Source organism: Gaeumannomyces tritici, assembly GCF_000145635.1.
Source record: "Gaeumannomyces tritici R3-111a-1 unplaced genomic scaffold supercont2.4, whole genome shotgun sequence".
In the NCBI taxonomy this organism is placed as follows: domain Eukaryota; kingdom Fungi; phylum Ascomycota; class Sordariomycetes; order Magnaporthales; family Magnaporthaceae; genus Gaeumannomyces; species Gaeumannomyces tritici.
This window is the reverse complement of record NW_008804548.1, coordinates 1,796,300-1,815,112: the sequence shown is the minus strand read 5'-3', so window position 1 is coordinate 1,815,112 and position 18,813 is coordinate 1,796,300. Positions and strand designations below refer to the sequence as shown.

General features: G+C 61.1%; 7 protein-coding genes across 8 annotated transcripts; 4 read left to right on the top strand and 3 right to left on the bottom strand.

Annotated features, from left to right (window-relative positions):
- Positions 1-5,848: 5,848 nt before the first annotated feature.
- GGTG_08043 (hypothetical protein) lies at positions 5,849-6,147 on the top strand (the record flags this gene model as incomplete). Its single annotated transcript, XM_009225879.1, has 2 exons — positions 5,849-5,934; positions 6,021-6,147. 2 exons carry the CDS (start codon positions 5,849-5,851, stop codon positions 6,145-6,147), a joined length of 213 nt encoding a protein of 70 aa, XP_009224143.1.
- On the bottom strand, positions 5,909-10,198 carry GGTG_08042. Of its 2 annotated transcripts, none has more exons than XM_009225877.1 (5): positions 9,108-10,198; positions 8,806-9,047; positions 7,865-8,751; positions 7,308-7,800; positions 5,909-6,724 (listed from the first exon to the last, which is right to left on the bottom strand). In XM_009225877.1, the coding sequence occupies exons 1-5, from the start codon at positions 9,815-9,817 to the stop codon at positions 6,405-6,407; spliced, it is 2,652 nt and encodes an 883-aa protein (XP_009224141.1). In that variant the 5' UTR covers positions 9,818-10,198; the 3' UTR covers positions 5,909-6,404. The 2 variants fall into 2 exon arrangements, with proteins under 2 accessions (XP_009224141.1, XP_009224142.1); XM_009225878.1 differs by having other exon boundaries at positions 7,432-7,800.
- A 141-nt stretch (positions 10,199-10,339) lies between these two features.
- On the top strand, positions 10,340-11,280 carry GGTG_08041 (hypothetical protein). The gene is made up of 3 exons (XM_009225876.1): positions 10,340-10,477; positions 10,599-10,688; positions 10,768-11,280. The coding sequence occupies exons 1-3, from the start codon at positions 10,456-10,458 to the stop codon at positions 10,860-10,862; spliced, it is 207 nt and encodes a 68-aa protein (XP_009224140.1). The 5' UTR covers positions 10,340-10,455; the 3' UTR covers positions 10,863-11,280.
- A 151-nt stretch (positions 11,281-11,431) lies between these two features.
- Positions 11,432-12,507, top strand: GGTG_08040 (hypothetical protein; the record flags this gene model as incomplete). The annotated part of the gene is made up of 2 exons (XM_009225875.1): positions 11,432-12,007; positions 12,118-12,507. 2 exons carry the CDS (start codon positions 11,432-11,434, stop codon positions 12,505-12,507), a joined length of 966 nt encoding a protein of 321 aa, XP_009224139.1.
- On the bottom strand, positions 12,467-15,373 carry GGTG_08039 (hypothetical protein). The gene is made up of 2 exons (XM_009225874.1): positions 13,801-15,373; positions 12,467-13,732 (listed from the first exon to the last, which is right to left on the bottom strand). The coding sequence occupies exons 1-2, from the start codon at positions 15,311-15,313 to the stop codon at positions 12,669-12,671; spliced, it is 2,577 nt and encodes an 858-aa protein (XP_009224138.1). The 5' UTR covers positions 15,314-15,373; the 3' UTR covers positions 12,467-12,668.
- A 374-nt stretch (positions 15,374-15,747) lies between these two features.
- GGTG_08038 (hypothetical protein) lies at positions 15,748-17,496 on the top strand. Its single transcript, XM_009225873.1, has 2 exons — positions 15,748-16,480; positions 16,644-17,496. The coding sequence occupies exons 1-2, from the start codon at positions 15,934-15,936 to the stop codon at positions 17,318-17,320; spliced, it is 1,224 nt and encodes a 407-aa protein (XP_009224137.1). The 5' UTR covers positions 15,748-15,933; the 3' UTR covers positions 17,321-17,496.
- GGTG_08037 (hypothetical protein) lies at positions 17,426-18,658 on the bottom strand. The gene has a single exon (XM_009225872.1). It carries the CDS (start codon positions 18,366-18,368, stop codon positions 17,586-17,588), a length of 783 nt encoding a protein of 260 aa, XP_009224136.1. The 5' UTR covers positions 18,369-18,658; the 3' UTR covers positions 17,426-17,585.
- Positions 18,659-18,813: the final 155 nt, after the last annotated feature.

Genomic DNA, 18,813 nt, shown 5'->3' with positions numbered 1-18,813 from the left:
GCGAAATAGGGTTCACACACCCACCGGTGCCACGCACCCACTCTCACTCCCCCGCACCCTGTTTTTGTTTTGTCCGTGATGCACACAATGCCGCCGTTCCCGTAAAACACGGCCGACATGCCATGTTCGGCCGTGGCACACCACATGGAAACGGCGCCGTCGTTTTGGGGGAGGGGGCCGCCCCGTGGTTGGCCACCACCCCCTCCTCTGGGTCCCCCCGCCACCTAGAGGAGGGGGAAATATGTGAGATAATGTCGGGCGCTTGTTTTCTTGCTGCTGGCGAGGCCATCATGGAGCACATCATGGAGCACAGCCCCAACCAAAATCAGCCCGCCGATGCCGGCCAGCCTTCCCCGTCGGCAGCTAGGCATCGCTAGCTTCGGCTCCGCGTGGGCGAATGCATCTGCAACCTGCAGCCGGTGGGCCGGACAAGCGCGCAGTCATACTTGCTCTCATCCACTCGTCGCCACATGCGATATCAGACGAAGCCATGTGGGCATATCTCGTTCTAGCCGTACTAGTTACGCGCCTAGGCTATCATTGCCGTACATAACTGGTGTAGTCACAGGTTGGCAGATTCGGATTCACACACACCCCTCTGCTTTTCGGAGGCCGTTTCGTTCAGCGCCCGACTGGATCATGGCCTGTCTGTGGCCTGGCGATCAGTCCCGTTGTGCTGCTTGCGCGCAGACAGCCTAATGTCGTGCAAGACGGCTTGTGCGGGCAGAAACACGACATGAGAGGGTGATCGTCGCTGGAATGATGGCATTCGAGATAACGGGGACTGTGTCTTGTTGGTATAGCTGCTGTGCCCGTCGCACCAATCACCCACCTCCGATCCGCCTCCTCCCTCCCCTCCCACTTCCCTCCCTTCGCCCCAACCCAAACGGGGGCTGACGGGCCAATACAAAAAGTCACTCCACTGGCGCAGGGCGGCAGATGACGGCTCTGTGGCTGGACTGTGCCGTGGCCATGGTGACGATATCACCACATGGAGCTGGGGCTAGTCGACGGCCAACACTACCCGGCCCCAGCTAGTAATATCAAACTGCAGCCATGTTACGGGGCCCGGTCTAGTCCCGAACTCTCGTGTCCTGCTTGCCGGTGAGTTTTTTTTGTCGCGACGCGGCTTGGCTCCCTCAGCTGTGTGATATTCCATTCCTCTGTTTGCTGCTTGCTTGCTTACTTGCTTGCTTCCTTCTGTTGTGTGCTGTGCCACTCGCCGGCTGTAGTGTGCGGGTTTTAACCTCACCCGTCTCCTTTTTTTATACACACACACACACACACACATCATTCCTTCCCACTTCCCAAAAAAGCAATCCCATGTTTCCAACATCCCAAAGGACAAGCAAGCCAAGTGCCCTTCAAAACCCACGCTAGCCGCCCCGCCCGCCCGTCGCATTACTACAGCGGGCGTCACAGAGGTAGCATTGGGGGCTGTATGTACGGCACATGGGAGGGTCACCTCAGGCCGCGCAGGTGGGTGGCGGGTTGTGCTCACAAGTGTGGGAGGCACGGCACTATCGTTGCGCCGCCTGGCCGCCTTTCGCCTTTCCTGGCGTCGATTGGAATGGGTAGTGGGAGAGAGCGAGCGTCTGGCGCGGGGGGAAGAAGAAGAAGAAGAAGCGAGAGAGCAGTGCTGCGGCGCAGTCCCACCACCCCTCCGGCATATCAGCTATTGATTCTTAATTCCACTTGCCATGTCCATGACTCCCGAGGTGCGTGAGAGAAGATATGCGAGACAGCGAAGCTAGCATCTCGGATCCAGCACAACACCCACCATACCATGGCCGCCACCACCACCGCCGCCGCGGAACCATGGGCTTGACATGGCACGGTTCCGTATGGGTGGCTTACTGTGCCTCCTCGGGTCTAAACACCGCCAGACAAAAAGCCCGACTCAGCCGGCGTCGGTCTGGCTGGCTGTATGTGCAGAAGCACAAGCGGCGCTTATCCATGTCGCCCCGGTCATATTCCCGGTAGTCTGAGGGGGGTGGCGCCACCGGGAAGGACAACGGCAAATGCAAAGAAGAAGACAAAGGTCAATATGGACTAGCTGAAGCTCGCTTGAAACTCGGGGGTGTGCATATGTTGCCCATCTCGATGAGGGAGGCTATTAACCTGGGGCTCCCCTTTTGGCACCATATGGGCCTAGTACTGATTGTCAGCGTTGACTAGTGTCGACTCTCTACCGCCCACCTACTCAGCCGGAAGGAAACATGCATTGCTGGATCGAAAGCCTAAATCGCCGCCCGCCCCGTCAGGCCATATGGGATGTCGGGGCAAGCTATCCGATCGATGGCGGCGACTAACTAGCGTCAAGTCTTCCGCAGCCATGGGTCGGTCTCCCGCCGCGGTGGCATGTCTGCCCACCCCCACCCATGATGACGATGGTGTACAGTGCTTCATACCAAACGGCGACGGGCACATGCTTCTTCCCCCCGTACGCTTGCTGGTCCTGGAACTGCTTGGCACATCTGCGTTGCGCACCTGTGTTTCCCCATCCTCGACCTCGCAGGCGCGGAGACGGTGGTGTGATTTCTTCCCGTCTTGTCTTTTTTTTTTTCTTTTTCTTTTTTTTGTTCTCCATCATCTAGTCATAGGACAGGTCAGGGCGCGCACGAATCACCTGACGAGTCTTCTCATCCGAAATCCCGCCCGTCCTCTGGACATGGTCTCCCGGGATTTCGACAAAAGGGAAGTTTGGGGGGAAGGATGAGGAGGCAGGTTGGCAAGGGCGGCGGCTGTCTGCACGACCTGGGGCCACTTTTCTTGCTTCCACCGTGAGGGGAAGCAAAGTGATGGCCTGGCCGGCGCGCTGCCGTCTACATCCCGCAGCTGAAAGGAAGGAATCACCTCCCGAGGTCCGGACCCGGATGCTTGCTTCGCCACACGGGAGGCCGCAGGAGGGGGGGCGACTGAGAATAGCCCGAAGCGTGGCCTTCTGCGTATGTACACACGTTTGATGTTTATACACACAGGGGCCACAGATAATAAACAGGAAATGACATGTCAGATCTCAACGGGATGCCATCTATATACACATTCCGTGTGCAACCGGCCATCGCCCACCAGGGCTAGACCCGAGAGCAAGGTCAGCGAATAAGCCGTGTCACCAGCCTGGAGAGTTGCCCGGGCAGGGATCGGACGCCGGGGCGTGGAGGAGCCCCAGGAGGAGAGCCGTTTTTGTTTCTCGGCACCCGGCCTGGCCCCCTCCACATTCCCTCCCCTCGAACCCCCTCCCACCGTCAGCGCCGGGGGCGGCTAGCGACAGCGTGGACGCGTTGTAGAGTTTGCCTCTCCCCGTGTGCCCCTGCTCTTTCTGGGATGGACTCGCAGGATGTCGGGTCTCACGGGCGCGCGAACATGAGAGAAAAGCCAGAGGCAAGCAGGTGGCAGCAACACAGGGCACAGGTCCGGGCGACATGGAGCTATCGTCTGCGTGTTCCCGCTCGCCCGGCCTCTCTTGGCCGCTTCGGGTCTGCTGAGGTAGAGAATAGAGGATATGCCGGGACTGATGTTTCATCTCGCGCGCGCGCGCTCTGAAGGGTTTGCAGAAGCAAGCAAAAATGAGACGGAATTTCCCGACCATACGCACGCTTCATGTGCGAGGCCCGCCTCTTTGCCCAATGTTGTAAGCCGCGACTTGCACACAGCAGAGCCGAGGGGAACCTGGCACAGCTTTTGTTGCCAGCACGCCTGTTTCCAAGGTGGCAATGGTGGGCTGTAGGACACCGGGAATCTTGGCCATAAACGGGAGATACAATAATCTGGGCGTGGCATGTACACCGAAAGGCACGCCGTCGCACCAAGGTGGCCCGTCTGCCGTCACTCTCATATCCATGACCGCCGCTTGCCCGGCCCCCCCCTTTTTTTTTTTGTGATGGCACTTTTGACGTGCCGCAAAACGGGTGCCCCTCCTGTGACGCAACACGTACACGGGGCCGGTAAGACGACGCCTGTCTGCGGGCTCTCTTCCTCGCCCTTGCTTGGCTCGGGGCCTGGAGTCTGAAAATAGGAAAGAAAAAAAAAACTACAAGGAGCTCAGCTAATGAATGGTTGGGCAGAGGCCTCGCAGGTCGCCACCACCAAGTAGATCGGGCGAGCCCCCGATAGCCGCCCGTGTGCTCCCCAACGGGCGATCAAGTTGCCCAATCATGCCCGTCCCCAGCAAGACATTTTCCGCCTGCCTCGCGGCGCCACTTGGGCATCGTGGCCGCGGCGGCTGAGTTGACTCCCTCCCGGTAGGCTGACAGCACACACTCCTCCATTATCAGAGACACACATACGCGCCCTTACTCTCATCGTCCCCGGGAAGGAGGTTGTCCAACGGCTGCTTGCATGGGTCGAGAGCTCCTCTCAAAAAAAAAGGGGTGGCGGGCTATCGTGGAGGAGCACCAACGGCCATCTCCGTGCGTCACGTTGTTGGACCGCCTGGCGTCGTGGGCTCTATACGCCACGGAACTTCCAAGTGGCAAGTCGACCAGCCCCGGAAATCTACAAGTCGTGTCACCTCTGGAAGACGGTAGTGCTACCCTCAACTCGCTCCCCCCTCCCTTCCCCTGTAGTGGCCCGCGGCAGCCTTGACCGAGTCGCGAAAGCGCGTGAGCGAAAGCGGCCAAGTCGGGCGGGATCTGAGGATACACGAGAGGCAAACAGGGAGGGTAGAACGAGCAAGGCTGTTCTTGGTCAAGAGCGGCACAGTCCTACGGGGGGAGGGATCGGATTCTCTGCAGATTCCGCGGCGCAACAGGCTTCTTCTTTTCCGTTCATGAGCCCATTAGGGCACTACCTAAAATCCCGATATCTAGTTGTGACCACACGGTGGAGGAAGCAAGGGCGAAAGAAGCGCTATCGCGGCCGCGGACGTGGAGGCCGCCCCCAACTTGCTGACGTCTCTCCCTGAGCGGCTGGGTGTAAGAAGGAGCAGTAAACAGAGGAGGCCCCCCCCTCCGCGGGGTGAGCGGTGGCGAGCCCTTGTCTAGCCCCATGTGCTGCGTGGGCAGCCTCTTGTCTTGGACACGCCCCATGCGTCAGTGATGCGGCGAAGGCTTTCACAGCAGCAACAAGTCCCCTCCCTCCTCGCCGCGACCGAGAGACAACGGGCAGGGCAGGAATCCAGCAGCACCGCCTCGCTGTCGTGGCGGGCGACCGAAAGAGCGTCGTCACTGTTCTAGGCTCACGAAAGGAAAAGGGGGTGTTGTGGCATGAGCAAAGTGAACCGCCGTCAAGCGGGCCTGATCTAGAAGCTTCGCGGCCACCGCGACCCAGACACCAAGCCAAGAAGGGGGGGACACGTAATATTGCTTGCTGCTATTTTTCTTTTTCTCTTTCCCTCTCTGTTCCACCGGGCACGAGCCCGTGTTCCAGCCCTTTGGACGACGACCACCCCCCTCCCCTCCCCTTGTGGACAAACCAGACCCGGACAAGAGACAAGGTTCCGGATCAGTGAGTGCCATGGGCCAAGACCGCCGGACTGCGGAAGCGTCCCACACGAACGAAACCGAAAAAAAAAACGAAAGGCCTGGTCGGCCGCCACAGACGCACCGCACCGCGCGCGCGCCCCCTTGCTAGGTCGCTCTGCTCGGCCGCCTCTCCTCGACCCCCATACATCTCCATATGCGCGGCAGCGTACACGGAAATAACCAGGCCGTGACAAAGATAGTAGACTCCCACCCGGCCTTCTATTCCTGGTCTCTTGGTCCTTGACTCTCCCGCACACGGACGGCCCTCTGGAATGCGTAAATGTCTCGCGGATTACTCGCCATGACGGAGCGCAAATCCAGTCCCTCACACACAAGGCGGCGCAGCTGAGACACCCATCTGATGGCAGGTCAGCAACAGAGACATGCCTGCTGGGGAGGAGGAGGAGGAGGAGGAGGAGGAGGAGGAGGAGGAGGAGGAGGAGGAGGAGGAGGAGGAGGAGGAGGAGGAGTAGGAGAAGGGGTGTAGATGCATCCTAGATTCATTCCATGGGCGCGTGGCCCAAAGCACTCCCCCCAATATTAGACGCGACTCAGTCCTCGAAGCATGGCCGCCAAGACGTTAGGTCAAACACACGACGGATCACACAGGGCCGGGCGGCTGTGGCGGCCAGCACACATCCTTCACGGGGATGCCAGAGCGGCCCTGACCTGGCATGTTTGACGTGTTTGGTTTATTTGCGTGGGCCAATGTCCGCTAGTCACGACCTTGCTGCATCGGACGGTGCTAGAGAGGCAAGAGAAAGGGAACATCCCGATATACCTACAGGGCCCACCAACATGGGATGATATTGCCTGCTCAGCCACCCTGGCTGTCGTGGCGTATCATCCTTCTCCATCCTTCTCCATCCTGCAGACTAAAGGGCAAGCGACAAGCACACGATGATCCAATCACGATGATCCAACTCCAACATTGCATTGTCACTGGGGCAGAAGCATAATCTGACTGCGTGCGACGCCGTACCTCGCCCGCACCCCCGCCCGCTGAACACATCTGGCTACGCTCGGCCAACCTATCGCCGTCCGCCGGCCGAGTGAATCTTTTGGGCAAAAAAGGGGTGCTTGAGCGCGTCGGCCGGAAGGATCCGCTTGTCGGGGTTGACATTGAGGCAGCGGTCCAGGAGGTCGTGGAATAGATTCAACTCCCTGGACTCTGCCTCGGTCATGCCGGCAGACGCGGCCTGCAGGCGGGCCCTCAAATCCCGCGTCGGCTTGATGGCGGCCAGGGTCCGGACGGTGGACTATCGAGATGAGGAGTTAGCAAGGCAGAAGGCCAGTGCGAGTATTGTTGGCTATTTGGAGAGCAGCTGCATGGGGAGGGGTGTCTGCAGTGGTATGGGGAAGCGAAACCCGCGGCTGTTGGGACGACTGGTCGGCTTCCATAGAGCCAGGCGGGGAAGGCCTCACGTAAGAGATAGGAAGGGTAGGCCGAGGGAGGGGCGGTTGAGGAAATCCGGGGATGTGCCTCCACCAGCTTGGGGGCGGCGCATGTGCCAGCCTAGCCGCCATCATGGGTCGTCCAAGAGGGGGTGCAGTGACGCCATGTGACATTTGCCGCACGAAACAACCCGATCGACCACGGCCCACAGGCAACGAGGCCATCACCATGCCTGCCGGGGTCGGGATCCTGGCCGCGACCCAAGGGAGCGGCCCATCCAACTCAAGAGTAAGCCAACAACCTCGGACCCAGGCCGCCGAAAGCGAAGACGTGAGGCCAGGGCTTGGTTTTGGGTCCATGGGGTAGGGTAGACTGGGGCCCCTGCCTATCCACTGCGTGGGTGGCCTGGCGCTTACCGCGCGGCTCCAAAAAAAAAAACCACGAACCAGATGTGGGTAAAAATAGATTTCCGCTTTGATTTGCCGACAGAACCAAGAATTTGTCGAGTGTACGTACGGGTAGGGAAAAGGGGACCAGGGAAAAGGGACCATCAAGCGACAACAAACGTACCTTGCCCAGGACCTTGTCCCGCTCAAAGCTCCTAAAGTTGCCGAGCTCGTCAAAGTGCATGTGCCAGAGCTCGCCGCGCTGGTACAGCTTCCGGCTCATCTTGCCGCGCACCTCCATGATGGCGCGCAGCATCTGGTTGTTGCTGTCGCCCGTGAACAGGATCTTGCCCGTGTACATCTCGTACAGCGTGCAGCCGATGGACCACATGTCGGCCGAGTAGTCGTAGGGTATGCCCAGGATGATCTCGGGCGCGCGGTAGAATCGGCTGACCAGATAGGGCGTGATCTCGTTGTGCGCTGTTGCCGCGTCCGACCTGTCGATGGCCGTGCCCAGGTCGCAGATCTTGAGCATGCTGCGTTGCTCGTTGACCTGTTTCAAGGGTATATACTATCAGCAAAGCTCGCTCGCACGTATGCGTCTAAACCGGACTTACCAGGATGTTGTCAGGCTTCAGGTCGGCGTGGATGATGCTGCACTTGCGCATGTGCCCCAGCGCGACAAAGATCTGGTAGGCGTACACGCGCACGCCCCTTAGGTTGATTCCCACGTTGTTTCCAAACTTCTTGAGCACCTCGCGCAGGTTGAGCGACAGGCTCTCAAACGTCATGCATAGATGGCCCTTGTACTCGAACGCGCGCTCGAACTTGACAATGTGCTTGCGATCCTCCGGGTCCGCCTCGTTGAGCTTCTGCAGGATGGCAATCTCGGTGAAGCCGCCCTTGCGCAGCGCGTCGTTGTTGCGCATGATCTTGATGGCCACCAGCTTCTTCGTCGTCGTGTCCAAGGCCCGCGCCACCCCGGAGAACATGCCGCGTCCCAGAGTCGACTGGAGCTGGTAACGCCCGTCGAGCATCTCACCAGGCCGGATCTTGTAGTATCCATCCTTGTCGTCGCCTTCGAGGATGCCGCCGCCGTTGGCGAGCTGTGGCGCCGCCTCCTCTTCGGCGGCGCTTGCCTTCTTGGGTGGAACATACCTCTCGACCGCATCGTTGAACATGTCAAAGTCGTCGCCGCCCTCGTCCTCGTCCTCGTCCGCATTGACCTGCTCGTCCTGGGCCTGCGCATCCGCGTCGGGAGCCGATCTGAGCTGGGCATCAGGGCCTTCTCCGTGAAGACCAACATTTCCATGTCGCATCTCATCACGGCGCCCGTCCTCCTGCATATCCACGGTGGGGTCATAGTCAGCTGCAGACGGACCGTCCTCCTCGGATTTGGCCTTGCCATGCGTGTTCATGAGGTCCTGGTCCGTCATGTGCTCGAGGTCGTCAGGCGTGCCGGCGTCATGACCAGGGGCCGGAGATGCAGTGGGTGAGCCAACACCTGTTCCGGTTAGCCGTTGTGACCAGCGAGGGTGATTGAAGCGATCTCGCTTACCGGAGAGAGGTGTGCCAACCTCGGTCCTGAGCGGCGTGCTGACGTGGGTCGATCCGGGCGTGCTCGAGGCCGCTTTCTCGGTCTGCAGAGCAAGAAGCTGCGGTTGCATCGGGGTCGAGCCCCGAGATTTGCGCAGAAGTTCCTCGCGCCTACGTCGTCGACGCTCGATCTCGGCTTCTTCGTCGAACGCCTGCTCCGGCTCCCAGTTGACCAACCTGTCTTGCTCTGCTTTGGCTTCTTTGCTGCAGTTGGGTCGACTGTTAGCGAGCGCACCGCCACAAGACATGGGGCGGGAAACGTACTCGGCGGTGCTCTCTGATGGCCTGCTGCCGTGCTTATCCGCAGAACCTTGACCAGATTTAGCCTCGACCTTTTGGAAGTGACTGCGGCCAGTCACAGGGGCCCGCTTGGACATGGTATCATCCCGTGACTGTCTGTCATAGTGGGCACTATACTTGTGAGACTCAGCCTGATCCCCGCCATTCTGACGTCGCTGATCGCGATGGCCGTCCTCCCGGCGCCAGGAGCCCCTGTCGTGCTGTCCGTGCTGTCCGTGCTGTCCGTGCTGTCCTCTATCGCCACGCGACGGTCGGTAGGGCGATCTGCTGCGGTTGCGGGCGCGTTTGCTGTCGGGGTACCTGTCGTTGTCGCGATCGTCGTAGCCGAAGTCGCGGTCGCCGTGGGCATCGGGGCGGTCTAGATCCTGGTAGCCGCGGCCGCGAGGCTGGCGGCGCGAGGATCCCGAGTCTTCGTAATGGCGGGACCGCCGCGGGTCGCGGTCGAAGCCGTTCCTCGAATCGCCATGGTTGCGGTCGCGGTCATTACGTGCCCGTTTGGAGCCGCGCGGGGAGCCGGATCGGTGGGCGTGGTCGGGCGAGCGCGAGGGAGGGCCGCGGTTTCTGTTGGAACGGTCAACACCGCCTCCCTCACGATGTGGCAAAGTAGTTGTCTTCACATGACGACCTCCGTTATCGGCGATCTCGCCTTCATCGGAGCTGAATGAGGAAACCATGGTGTTGCCGTTTGATATCGTCTGTGTCGCAACGGCAGGTCCTGGAGCTTTGCAGCTCGATGTCCCGTGGGTTAGAGGGTATACTGAGGAATCACTGGCGTATGGGTGAAGACGGATACGATGGATGCGAATCGATCGAACCTTGGGTCGGGACTCAGGTCATGTCGTTGTGCGCCACGACGGGATGCGGTCGCGCCGTTTCAATCTCCAAGCAGGCTCAGAAGGGGCAGCTTATCGATTCGCGAGAGATAAGCCCGACGCCGTGGGGTGTGGCAGGCTCGGACAGCGATATCAAATGCGCGAAAGCGATGGTGGAGGTGAGCAAACAGCACCACGTGAATGTGACTTTTGGAGCCATGAAATCATCAACCTGCTCTTTCGCGAGTCACAGCCTCTCTCTAGCGGATGGAGCTTTGTGTGGGTCTAGACACCAGATCCGCGCTGGTGATTGGCCAAACTGCGGACAAGGCTGGCGGTTGGTGGAGGGGCATTAGCGCTGCGCTGCGGCCGACCCTTAAACTCGTGTCAGCGCCACGCGTGCAAGGCCTCGATTCTTTTAGTTTAGCTGGGGATAACTCGTCGCCAACCTCTGATCTCTCGACCTCGGATCTTTTAACCGCATCGCAAACACAGGAACAATGGGTGGCGCAAACCGTGAAGGTCAGTGTCTTGGATTCCTGGGCCATGTCGCCGCCGCCCCTCGCTGGCACCGTAGACCGACATTTCCGCTCCGCGTGCCCCGCAAGCCGCTGACTGACGTGGTCCTCTTTTTTCTCTCCAGGTGGAAAGGTGAAGCCTCTCAAGGCTCCCAAGAAGGGCAACAAGGACCTCGACGAAGACGACAAGGCCTTCCTCGAGAAGAAGCGCGCCGGTTAGCCCCCCCGACGTGCATGCCGATTACCGCCCTGATCGTGTCCGCTGACTGCTCGCCTGGCGGCACTGCCAAACAGAGGAGAAGGCCAAGAAGGAGATGGCCGACAAGGCCAAGGGCAAGGGCCCGCTGAACACGGGCACCCAGGGCATCAAGAAGAGCGGCAAGAAATAAGCCCTGAACGAGAAGCTGGCTTGGGGTCTCGGCGGTTGAGAGATGGGATTTCTTGCTATAGCATACACAGCGACGGAGTTGCCCGGACGGCATCTAATGACAGTTGGAAGGGTCACCATCGGCTAGATCATTGCCGTCTCGCATTCTGGCCCTACGTGCTCAGGTGCTTTTGCTATCCAATGCACAAGCACCGCCGACCATGTAAATAGAAGTGCATGATGAGGGCATGGCTGGAGACAGCCAGCAACTTGACAATGCACTGGTCGGCGGTGACGGTTAGCTTTTGCTCAGGTTGAGAATAGCAGTCCAGCTAGAGGGTTAGGGTCCCGGGCTGAGAATCCCAGCAAAAATACCAATGCTGGCCCCGTATAAACCACCTCGGCACCCAACAAAGAGCAAGCCATGTGAAACAAGGCCATCAATGCAGTAAGGGGTATTACATGTGATTTTCTGGCTCGTATTCCGGCGGCGGCATCGAGTTTCGAACAAGACATAGATAGTCCGGGTGATTTTTGCTCTTTGTTTACTCCTTGTTTACTCCTTGACCACCACCACCTCACCCCCCCATAATGACCGCCCACGCGGACCAGCCCGGCGTTCGCCGCCGCCGCCCCTCATCCCCCGGCCCCTCTCCGGCTGGCGTCGCCAAGGCGGCCTCACCCGCGCTCCTGATCCTCTGGGACGAGCTCGAGGAGTGGCGGCGCGACAACGCCTACATCCTGGGCGGCTACCGGCGCACCAGCAACAGCTACCGCGCCTGCGCCGCCAGCCTGGCCTACCTGCACAACGAGTCGGTCAACATCTGGTCGCACCTGCTGGGCGCCGTCGCGTTCTCGGCCGCGGGGCTCTGGCTGCTGCGGCGGGCTTCCGCCCCGGCCGTCGTCGTCGCCGCGGCCCACGCCGCCGCGACCGCCGCCGACGGGGCCGACGTGCTCGCCTTTGCGTGCTTCTTCGCCGGCGCCTTCCTGTGCCTCGGCATGAGCGCCACGTTCCACGCCGTCATCAACCACTCGCCCGGCGTGGCCAAGTGGGGCAACAAGCTCGACTACTCGGGCATCGTCTGCCTCATCGTCGGGAGCTACGTGCCCGCGCTGTACTACGGCTTCCGCTGCGACCCGGGCCTGATGGGGATATATCTGGCTGCTGTGAGTTTTCCCTCTCTTTCTGGGTCTGATTTTCACACACACACACACACACACACACACACACACACACGGATGGCCACAATACTAACAACCCACACACCCACCCTCAGATCTCGACCCTCGGGCTCGGCTGCATGGTCGTGTCGTGGGTGGATCACTTCCGCACGCCAGCCTGGCGCACGACGCGCGCCCTCATGTTCGTCGGGCTCGGCGTCTCGGGCGTCGTCCCCATCGTGCACGCCGTGACGGTCGACGGGTTTGCCGCCTTGGACGCGCGCATGGGCCTGCGCTGGGTGCTGCTCCAGGGCGGCCTCTACATATTTGGCGCCTTCCTCTACGCCGCCCGCTGGCCCGAGCGCGCGTTCCCGGGCCGCTTCGACATCTGGGGCAGCTCGCACCAGCTGTTCCACGTCTTTGTGCTGCTTGCTGCTGCCTCGCACCTGTACGGCATGGCCATTGCGTTCAACTACCGCCACGGCGTGGGGGCGAGCCAGTGCTGAGTGTGGATGAAGGGCGGGAGGGATGGTTCTTGTCTTGTCTTGGGCTGTATAGATTCGCTTGCTTTTATCACACCTGGTGCCGCTAGAGGCCCGTAAAAGGAGGTTAGACTCGGGATTAATAGAACAAAGACTACGCAGCGACTTGTCCTTCCACATGTGCATCACTCAAGCCCCAGGTCCATGACGCGCAGCAAGCCCGACCCCATGGCCGCCGCCGCCCACCAGCCGACGTCGAGGTTGGGGTTCCAGGCGATGGTAACGACGCGGGTCTCGGGCTCGTGCAGGATGATGCCCTTGATGGGGTTGTGGTCCTCCGGGTAGTCGTCCTCCTCGTTGCGCTCCACCAGGTCGGCCGAGCCCACCTGGGCGTCCCGGGCTGCGGCGGCGGCGGCGGCTGCGGCCACGGCGCCGTGCCTCTTGGCGACGCGCTTGGCCTCCTGCATCTTGGTCTTCTCGCGCGCCTTCTTCATCATGCCGCGCGAGTAGTCGTTGCGCGGATTGTCGTTGACCTCGGGCTTGAAGCCGTGCAGGAACCGGACCGCGCCGCGGATCTTGGGCGTCGTCTCCTCAGCGGCGGCGGCGGTTTTGTTGCCCCCCTCCTCCTCGACCCGCCGGTACTCGTGCTGAAACAACTTCATCTTGTACAGCTTCTCGTTGCGCATATAAAACACCTTGTGGAACGTGTTGAAGGACCACAGCGACCCGTCGGCGCACCCGACGAGCGTGTACGGGTGGCCGGCGCCCGTGGCGAGGCTGACGGGCTGGCTGAAGCCCTGGAACACGGTGCGGGGCTGCGACGGGTAGCGCGCGCCCAGGAAGGCGACCGTGGTGGAGCCCGGGGTCGAGTTGGCGTAGAGGCAGACGAAGCCGCGCAGGTGCTCGCTCCAGCAGAGCGTGTTGGGCTGCAGGTTGGCGCTGGGCGCCGTGTGCGCCGCCGTCTGCACCGCCGGGTCCGTGAAGTCGGTCAGCGTCGGGCAGCCGCCCAGGGGCACCGACGCCACCAGGTACGGCTGCGACGGGTAGCCCGACCGGACCTCGACCACCTCGACGTGGTGCACCGTCTGCCGCTGGAGCAGCATGCGCGGGTGTATGGACCAGATGGAGACGGTGCCGTCCTTGCACCCGAGCGCCATGTGGTTGGCGTCCATCCAGGTGAAGCATGTGGCTGTGATTCCCGGCTCCTCTTCTGCAGGGTCGAGCGTGGCCATTGGCTTCTGGATCAAGTCTGTGTCCGGGGTGTTGGGTGTGTTAGGTATGCGACCCATGGGCCGGACTGCTAGAGTAACAACTTACCAAGCTCCGTCTCGCCGTCCTTGGCAGGCTCTCTTGCCTCGACGACGTAAACCTTGCCGTCGCAGAGGACGGCCATGAGCCCAAGAAACCCCTTGAACTCGGCACTTGCAGCGATGGGACACCATTCCATGCGTGTCGGCCGGCCCCAGTTGAAGCAGAGCGCCGACGCTCGTCGCGGCGGCTTCCTGGAGGGTCTGCGGATGCCCTTCTCGTCCAGCTCCGACGTGAAACTCCACAGCTGGACGCTGCCAGACGTCATGCTGTTGTCCTTGGGCAGGTCCTTCTCGGACCAGTAAAAGGCATGGTCCGCAAACGGCGCCACGACGAGGGCGAGGATCTGGTCCGCGTCGGCCTCGCGCCGCGGCGCCCAGCCCATGGCCAGGGGGATGCCTCCGACGTCGACGAGCCAGCCGGCGGGCTGCTGCTGCTGCTGCTGCTGCTGCTGCGCGGGCGACTCCTCGTCGGTCGGCTCCCACGTCTCGGAGAGCGATATGGCCTCTCCCTGGGGGATCACCACCTGCCTCTGGCTGTCGTGCGGCCCGAGGAAGGTGATGAGGTCCCCGTCGGGCGACCGCGGCAGCAGCAGCAGCATCTTCCTCCTCCGCTTGGCGGGCGCCGGGGGGGCGGCCTTTTGCCTCGCGGCCGGGTCGTCCAGGACCGCCCTGTACCAGTCGGCAAAGGCGCGGCGCTGGTCGGCCTCGAAGGCGGGCGGCAGCCACTGACTGGGGAGCACGCAGTCCGGGTCGGCCGGGCCGGGCGGGCGGCCGCGGGCGGGCAGGACAAAGTTTGCAAAGTGGTGGCGCAGGTCGTCGGCGACGGCGACGGCGCGCGGGTCCGGGCCGAACATGGTGGCCAGCAGCAGGCCGAAGCGGTCGTGGCGCTGCAGGGTGCCGGCGTAGACGCGCAGGCTCTTGTTGACGTTGTCGGCCGAGTAGCGCCACACCTCGCCGTCCGTCTCGGGCAGGCCCCGGCGCTTGGCCGAGGGGAGCCCGCGCGCGCTGGTGCGGTGCGCCGCCTGCGTGCGCCGCTTGGTCAGGCCCTTCCACTCGCCCCGTGGCTTGCGCTCGAGGGGGCCGGTTGTGGTGGGCTTGGGCTCGGGCTCGAGCTCGGGCTCGGGGTCCGAGGCTGCTTCGTAGTGCTGCTGGCGCGGTGGCAGGCCGCCCGATCTCCGGCCGCCTCCTCCGGCTGCGCGGCCGCCGCGTCCCCTGGCCCTGGTCCTGGCTCTCCCCCGGCCCGCTGTTGCGCCGCCTCTGGAACCGCGGGCTGGTGCCTGGAACTCGGCCGCATCGCTGTCTTCGTCGTGGACGGACGCGTCCGAGCTGGGATCATCCTCTTGGTCGGCGGCTTCGTCCTCGGGCGCGTCAAAGTCTCCATCACCATCGTCCTGCGACTTTCTTCGACCCCGCGCGCGACTGGATGACGTAGCCGCCTGGACCTGTTCGTCATCGGACAGGCCGTAATTAATGGCCTTGAAGCCTGAGGATTTTTGTCTGGTTGAGCGGCGCGTCTTCATTGTGGGTGTTTGGTTTTTGCTGGTGAAGCTTGAGGAGGACTCAATCTTGAGAGGGCAACCCGTGGAGCGCCCAAATCCAGTGAATTCAGCGCTGTCCCACCGAGTTTTACCGAGCGCACTGCCATTGTAATGCTGACCACTGACTCCCGAATAGCTCCATCCATGACCAAGACCACGACCAAATTGATTGCCAAATCAAGCTAACTTCGACCATTGGTCATTGCCACGACACGATTAGATGTTTCCCACCCCACGCGTGACTGCCATTCGACTGCCGGTGAATCTTGTTCTGCCAACACCGCTCCTTGACTGGCGTGGTTTCGTCTTACACGCACTCGGCAACGACAGAATCCCACAATGAATGCCCTTACTTGCATTTTTTATCGATTGCCCAATGCCAACTTGCCCGAGGCGGCAGAGTTTTGTCGGGATTATCGACGTCCAGTCACGGTATTCGCCTCGACTTCGTTTACTGCCCCGACTCCCATTCCCTTATATGCCAGTCAGATCAGTTTATATATAGGAAACACCGAGCCCCATCGACTCTCGTTTCCATCCTTTTGTAAAATCCAGAACCAGTCTATGAGGATCGCCTTGATACCTGATCTCAGACTTCCTCCATGCCACTCCTATCGACAAAAGGGCTCTTCGCCCTGCTAGCCGCGTGTGCGGTTGGCGGCACCTCGGCACACATGATAATGCGAAAGCCTGTACCCTATAACCACCACGACACGATGCCATTGACTCAAGTCAACCCGCTCGATGTCGCCGCGCACCCCTTCCCCGGCCAGGGGCTGAACAAGGTGGTCGAGATGGCCAACTACACGGCCGGGACTCCCGCCGAGGTCTCCTTTACGGGAACCGCTGTCCACGGCGGCGGCTCCTGCCAGTTCGCTATCGCCTACCACGACGACTCGGTAGACCCGGCAACCCTCAGGGACCCAAAGGCCTGGAGGGTGCTCGCGTCCGTCATCGGAGGGTGCCCCGCCGAGGCTGTGGGTAACCTCGATGAGACGGGCAGGGACAGCGACGGCCGCTTCGAGGGCAAGGTTTGCGCACACTTTGCCGAAAAGGAGTGTAGCAAGACTTTCAAGATCCCGCTCCCCAAGGAGCTCCCCAACGGCCGCGCATCGTTTGCTTGGACTTGGTTCAACAATATAGGGGCAAGTTGTCCCTGCCGTGCTTAAAGAGAGTACAGAAGCTAAGCCTTGTGGAATCGAGATACAGAACCGAGAAATGTATATGAATGTGGCTCCCGGTTCGTTACTTTACGGCTAATGGCGACGGTAAATGTCATGTTATTTACATTCTATGCGTCAAAACGTGATAGTCATCGTTTCAGGCGGCTCAGATCGAACGGCCGGCTTCAACTACCTCGAAACTCTCCCTCCACTCTTCATCGCCAACATCGCCGGCGACCCGCTGAGTACGTGCGCCACAGGAAAGGAGGGTGTCCTCGGCTTCCCGAACCCGGGGAAGACGGGCATGGTCATCCAGGACGCCGACGCGGAGTCTTCAGGAACCTGCGAGATGCCCAAGGCCCTCAAGCCCGAGTTCGAAAACGACATCACGCAGCTCAACCACGCCGGCGGGGGCCCCGGCGCCGGGAACAGCTCCAGCTCGCAGCCGCCGTACACAGGGCCCATCAGCAGCGCACCGGGCGGCGGCTTCTCTACAATCCCTAGTGTGCCCACGACGCTGATCACGTCCACCACTAGGCCCGCGGTCGGCGCCGACCAAGGCATGACGACGACCGTGACGACGACGGTCCACGCAACGGTCTATGTCACGCTGCCAGGCGCTGCTACCAGCTACGTGACCGGTGGTGGCAGTGCCGCTTCCGGGATGCCGGCTCCCCCAGTCTCGGTGGCCTGCAAGGAAGGGGACGTCATGATATGCATCGGAAGCACGCATTTTGGCCTGTGCAACCACGGCAGCGCCATCCCGCAGCCTGTGGCGGCGGGGACTGTGTGCTCTAGGAACCAGATTGTCCACCAAGGGGCTTGAGGTGAATCTTTCATCCCCATGAGGCTTTGCGGGTGTTGTGGACGTATTAGAAGTCCACCAGCGGTTATTGTGAGTGGTTTACACGCGAAAAGAGCACAGTTGGTTGGTTCGTCCGCCGTAGCCTGGCGGCCATGTATATAATGAATTTGATAATGCATCTATCCAATAGGTCAAACCATGCACGCCAAAACCAAGCCAAAAACGCCATGCTAGAAGAAATGCAGTCATTCCCACCAAGAGCCTAAAAGCCTCAAGGCTTCGAGCCTCACATAAAAGCAAAAAAGACACCAATGGCACCCAGCGCCGCAGCAGCAGAGACGGCCACGCCCGCGGGGGCGGCGGCCTTCTTGCTGGTGGTAGCCGCAGCAGCAATGCCCGTCGTGCCCGACGAGGACGAGGAGGACGTCGTGGTCGTGCTGGAGCTCGAAGTACTCGACGACGACGACGACGACGAAGACGAAGACGAAGACGAAGACGACGACGAAGACGACGACGAAGACGAGCTGGTAGTAGTAGTAGCCTGACTGCCACCCGCAGTCCCAGACCCGTACGAGCTGGTGCTGGTGCTGTTACCGCTCATCATGACGGTGAACAGGCTCCTCCCGCCCTCGCAGCTGACGGTGCCGTCGACGAGGCCGACGCGGGCGCCGCCGCAGCACACGTTGTTGAGCATGTTGCCCGGGCAGCCGCGGTACAGCGGGTTGGACGTGACGCACGCCTCCAGCGGCAGCCGCCACTCGACGCCCGCGCCGGAGCAGTCCGGGTCCGTCGACGACCTGCAGCACAGGCCGCGCTCGGCGTCGTAGGCGCCCGGGCACGGGAGCGGCGGCACCGGCCGGGTCGTGCCGACGGGGAAGTTGAACTCGGGGCGGGGCGGCGCCGTGGTGCAGTAGGCGGGCGTGCCGGTCGTGGTTGTGTCCGAGGTCGAGGTGCTGGCGGAGGAGGTGGTCGAGGTGGTCGAGGTTGGGACTGCCAGGGCGACGGCGGGCAGCAGCGCCAGCACGGCTGCGATGGCGCGTGTGTTGATGGGGCCGCTGAACTGCGACATTGTGATGTTTTCACTTGCTCACTCTTTTGTTTCAACTTCTCTGCCTTGTCCCCCGATGTGACTTGTCGTTTTCTTGGTGGTTGTACGAGTTTCTTGGATATCGACATCAAGGACGGCAGATGCGATGCCAAGAGGCATCTTGCCATTCCAATGGCCAAGATTGATCTTTATAGCCAACAAGAGCCATGTTTGCCGCATTGGTTGCTGTTTGAATGTCGTAGTAAGCCGACACCTGTCAGCTCCAGTAATCTGTAGGGGTCGTGGCTGACTTGACACCGAGGCGAAATACCGAATCTGGATGCTGACTGGCGCTACAGCCAATTATATCGCGGCGGTGCCTGCCACTGCAGCTGTGTGGCCTTTGCCATCTCCTGTGGATCGACTAACCCGCCACGCAAGTAATCGATAAAGGTTAATGCTAATTGCTATAGGTTTAATACAATAA

Excerpts from the sequence above, each read along its gene's own strand:
- GGTG_08038 (XM_009225873.1), top strand. The coding sequence starts at position 15,934 with ATGCCACTCCTATCGACAAAAGGGCTCTTCGCCCTGCTAGCCGCGTGT. Across the intron at positions 16,481-16,643 it reads GTTCAACAATATAGGGGCAA|TCATCGTTTCAGGCGGCTCA; the intron begins GTTGTCCCTGCC and ends AAAACGTGATAG.
- GGTG_08039 (XM_009225874.1), bottom strand. The coding sequence starts at position 15,313 with ATGAAGACGCGCCGCTCAACCAGACAAAAATCCTCAGGCTTCAAGGCC. Across the intron at positions 13,733-13,800 it reads GGACGGCGAGACGGAGCTTG|ACTTGATCCAGAAGCCAATG; the intron begins GTAAGTTGTTAC and ends CCCCGGACACAG.
- GGTG_08041 (XM_009225876.1), top strand. The coding sequence starts at position 10,456 with ATGGGTGGCGCAAACCGTGAAG. Across the intron at positions 10,478-10,598 it reads GGGTGGCGCAAACCGTGAAG|GTGGAAAGGTGAAGCCTCTC; the intron begins GTCAGTGTCTTG and ends TTTTCTCTCCAG. Across the intron at positions 10,689-10,767 it reads CCTCGAGAAGAAGCGCGCCG|AGGAGAAGGCCAAGAAGGAG; the intron begins GTTAGCCCCCCC and ends ACTGCCAAACAG.
- GGTG_08037 (XM_009225872.1), bottom strand. The coding sequence starts at position 18,368 with ATGTCGCAGTTCAGCGGCCCCATCAACACACGCGCCATCGCAGCCGTG.
- GGTG_08042 (XM_009225877.1), bottom strand. The coding sequence starts at position 9,817 with ATGGTTTCCTCATTCAGCTCCGATGAAGGCGAGATCGCCGATAACGGA. Across the intron at positions 9,048-9,107 it reads CCATCAGAGAGCACCGCCGA|CAAAGAAGCCAAAGCAGAGC; the intron begins GTACGTTTCCCG and ends ACCCAACTGCAG. Across the intron at positions 8,752-8,805 it reads GGTTGGCACACCTCTCTCCG|GTGTTGGCTCACCCACTGCA; the intron begins GTAAGCGAGATC and ends TAACCGGAACAG.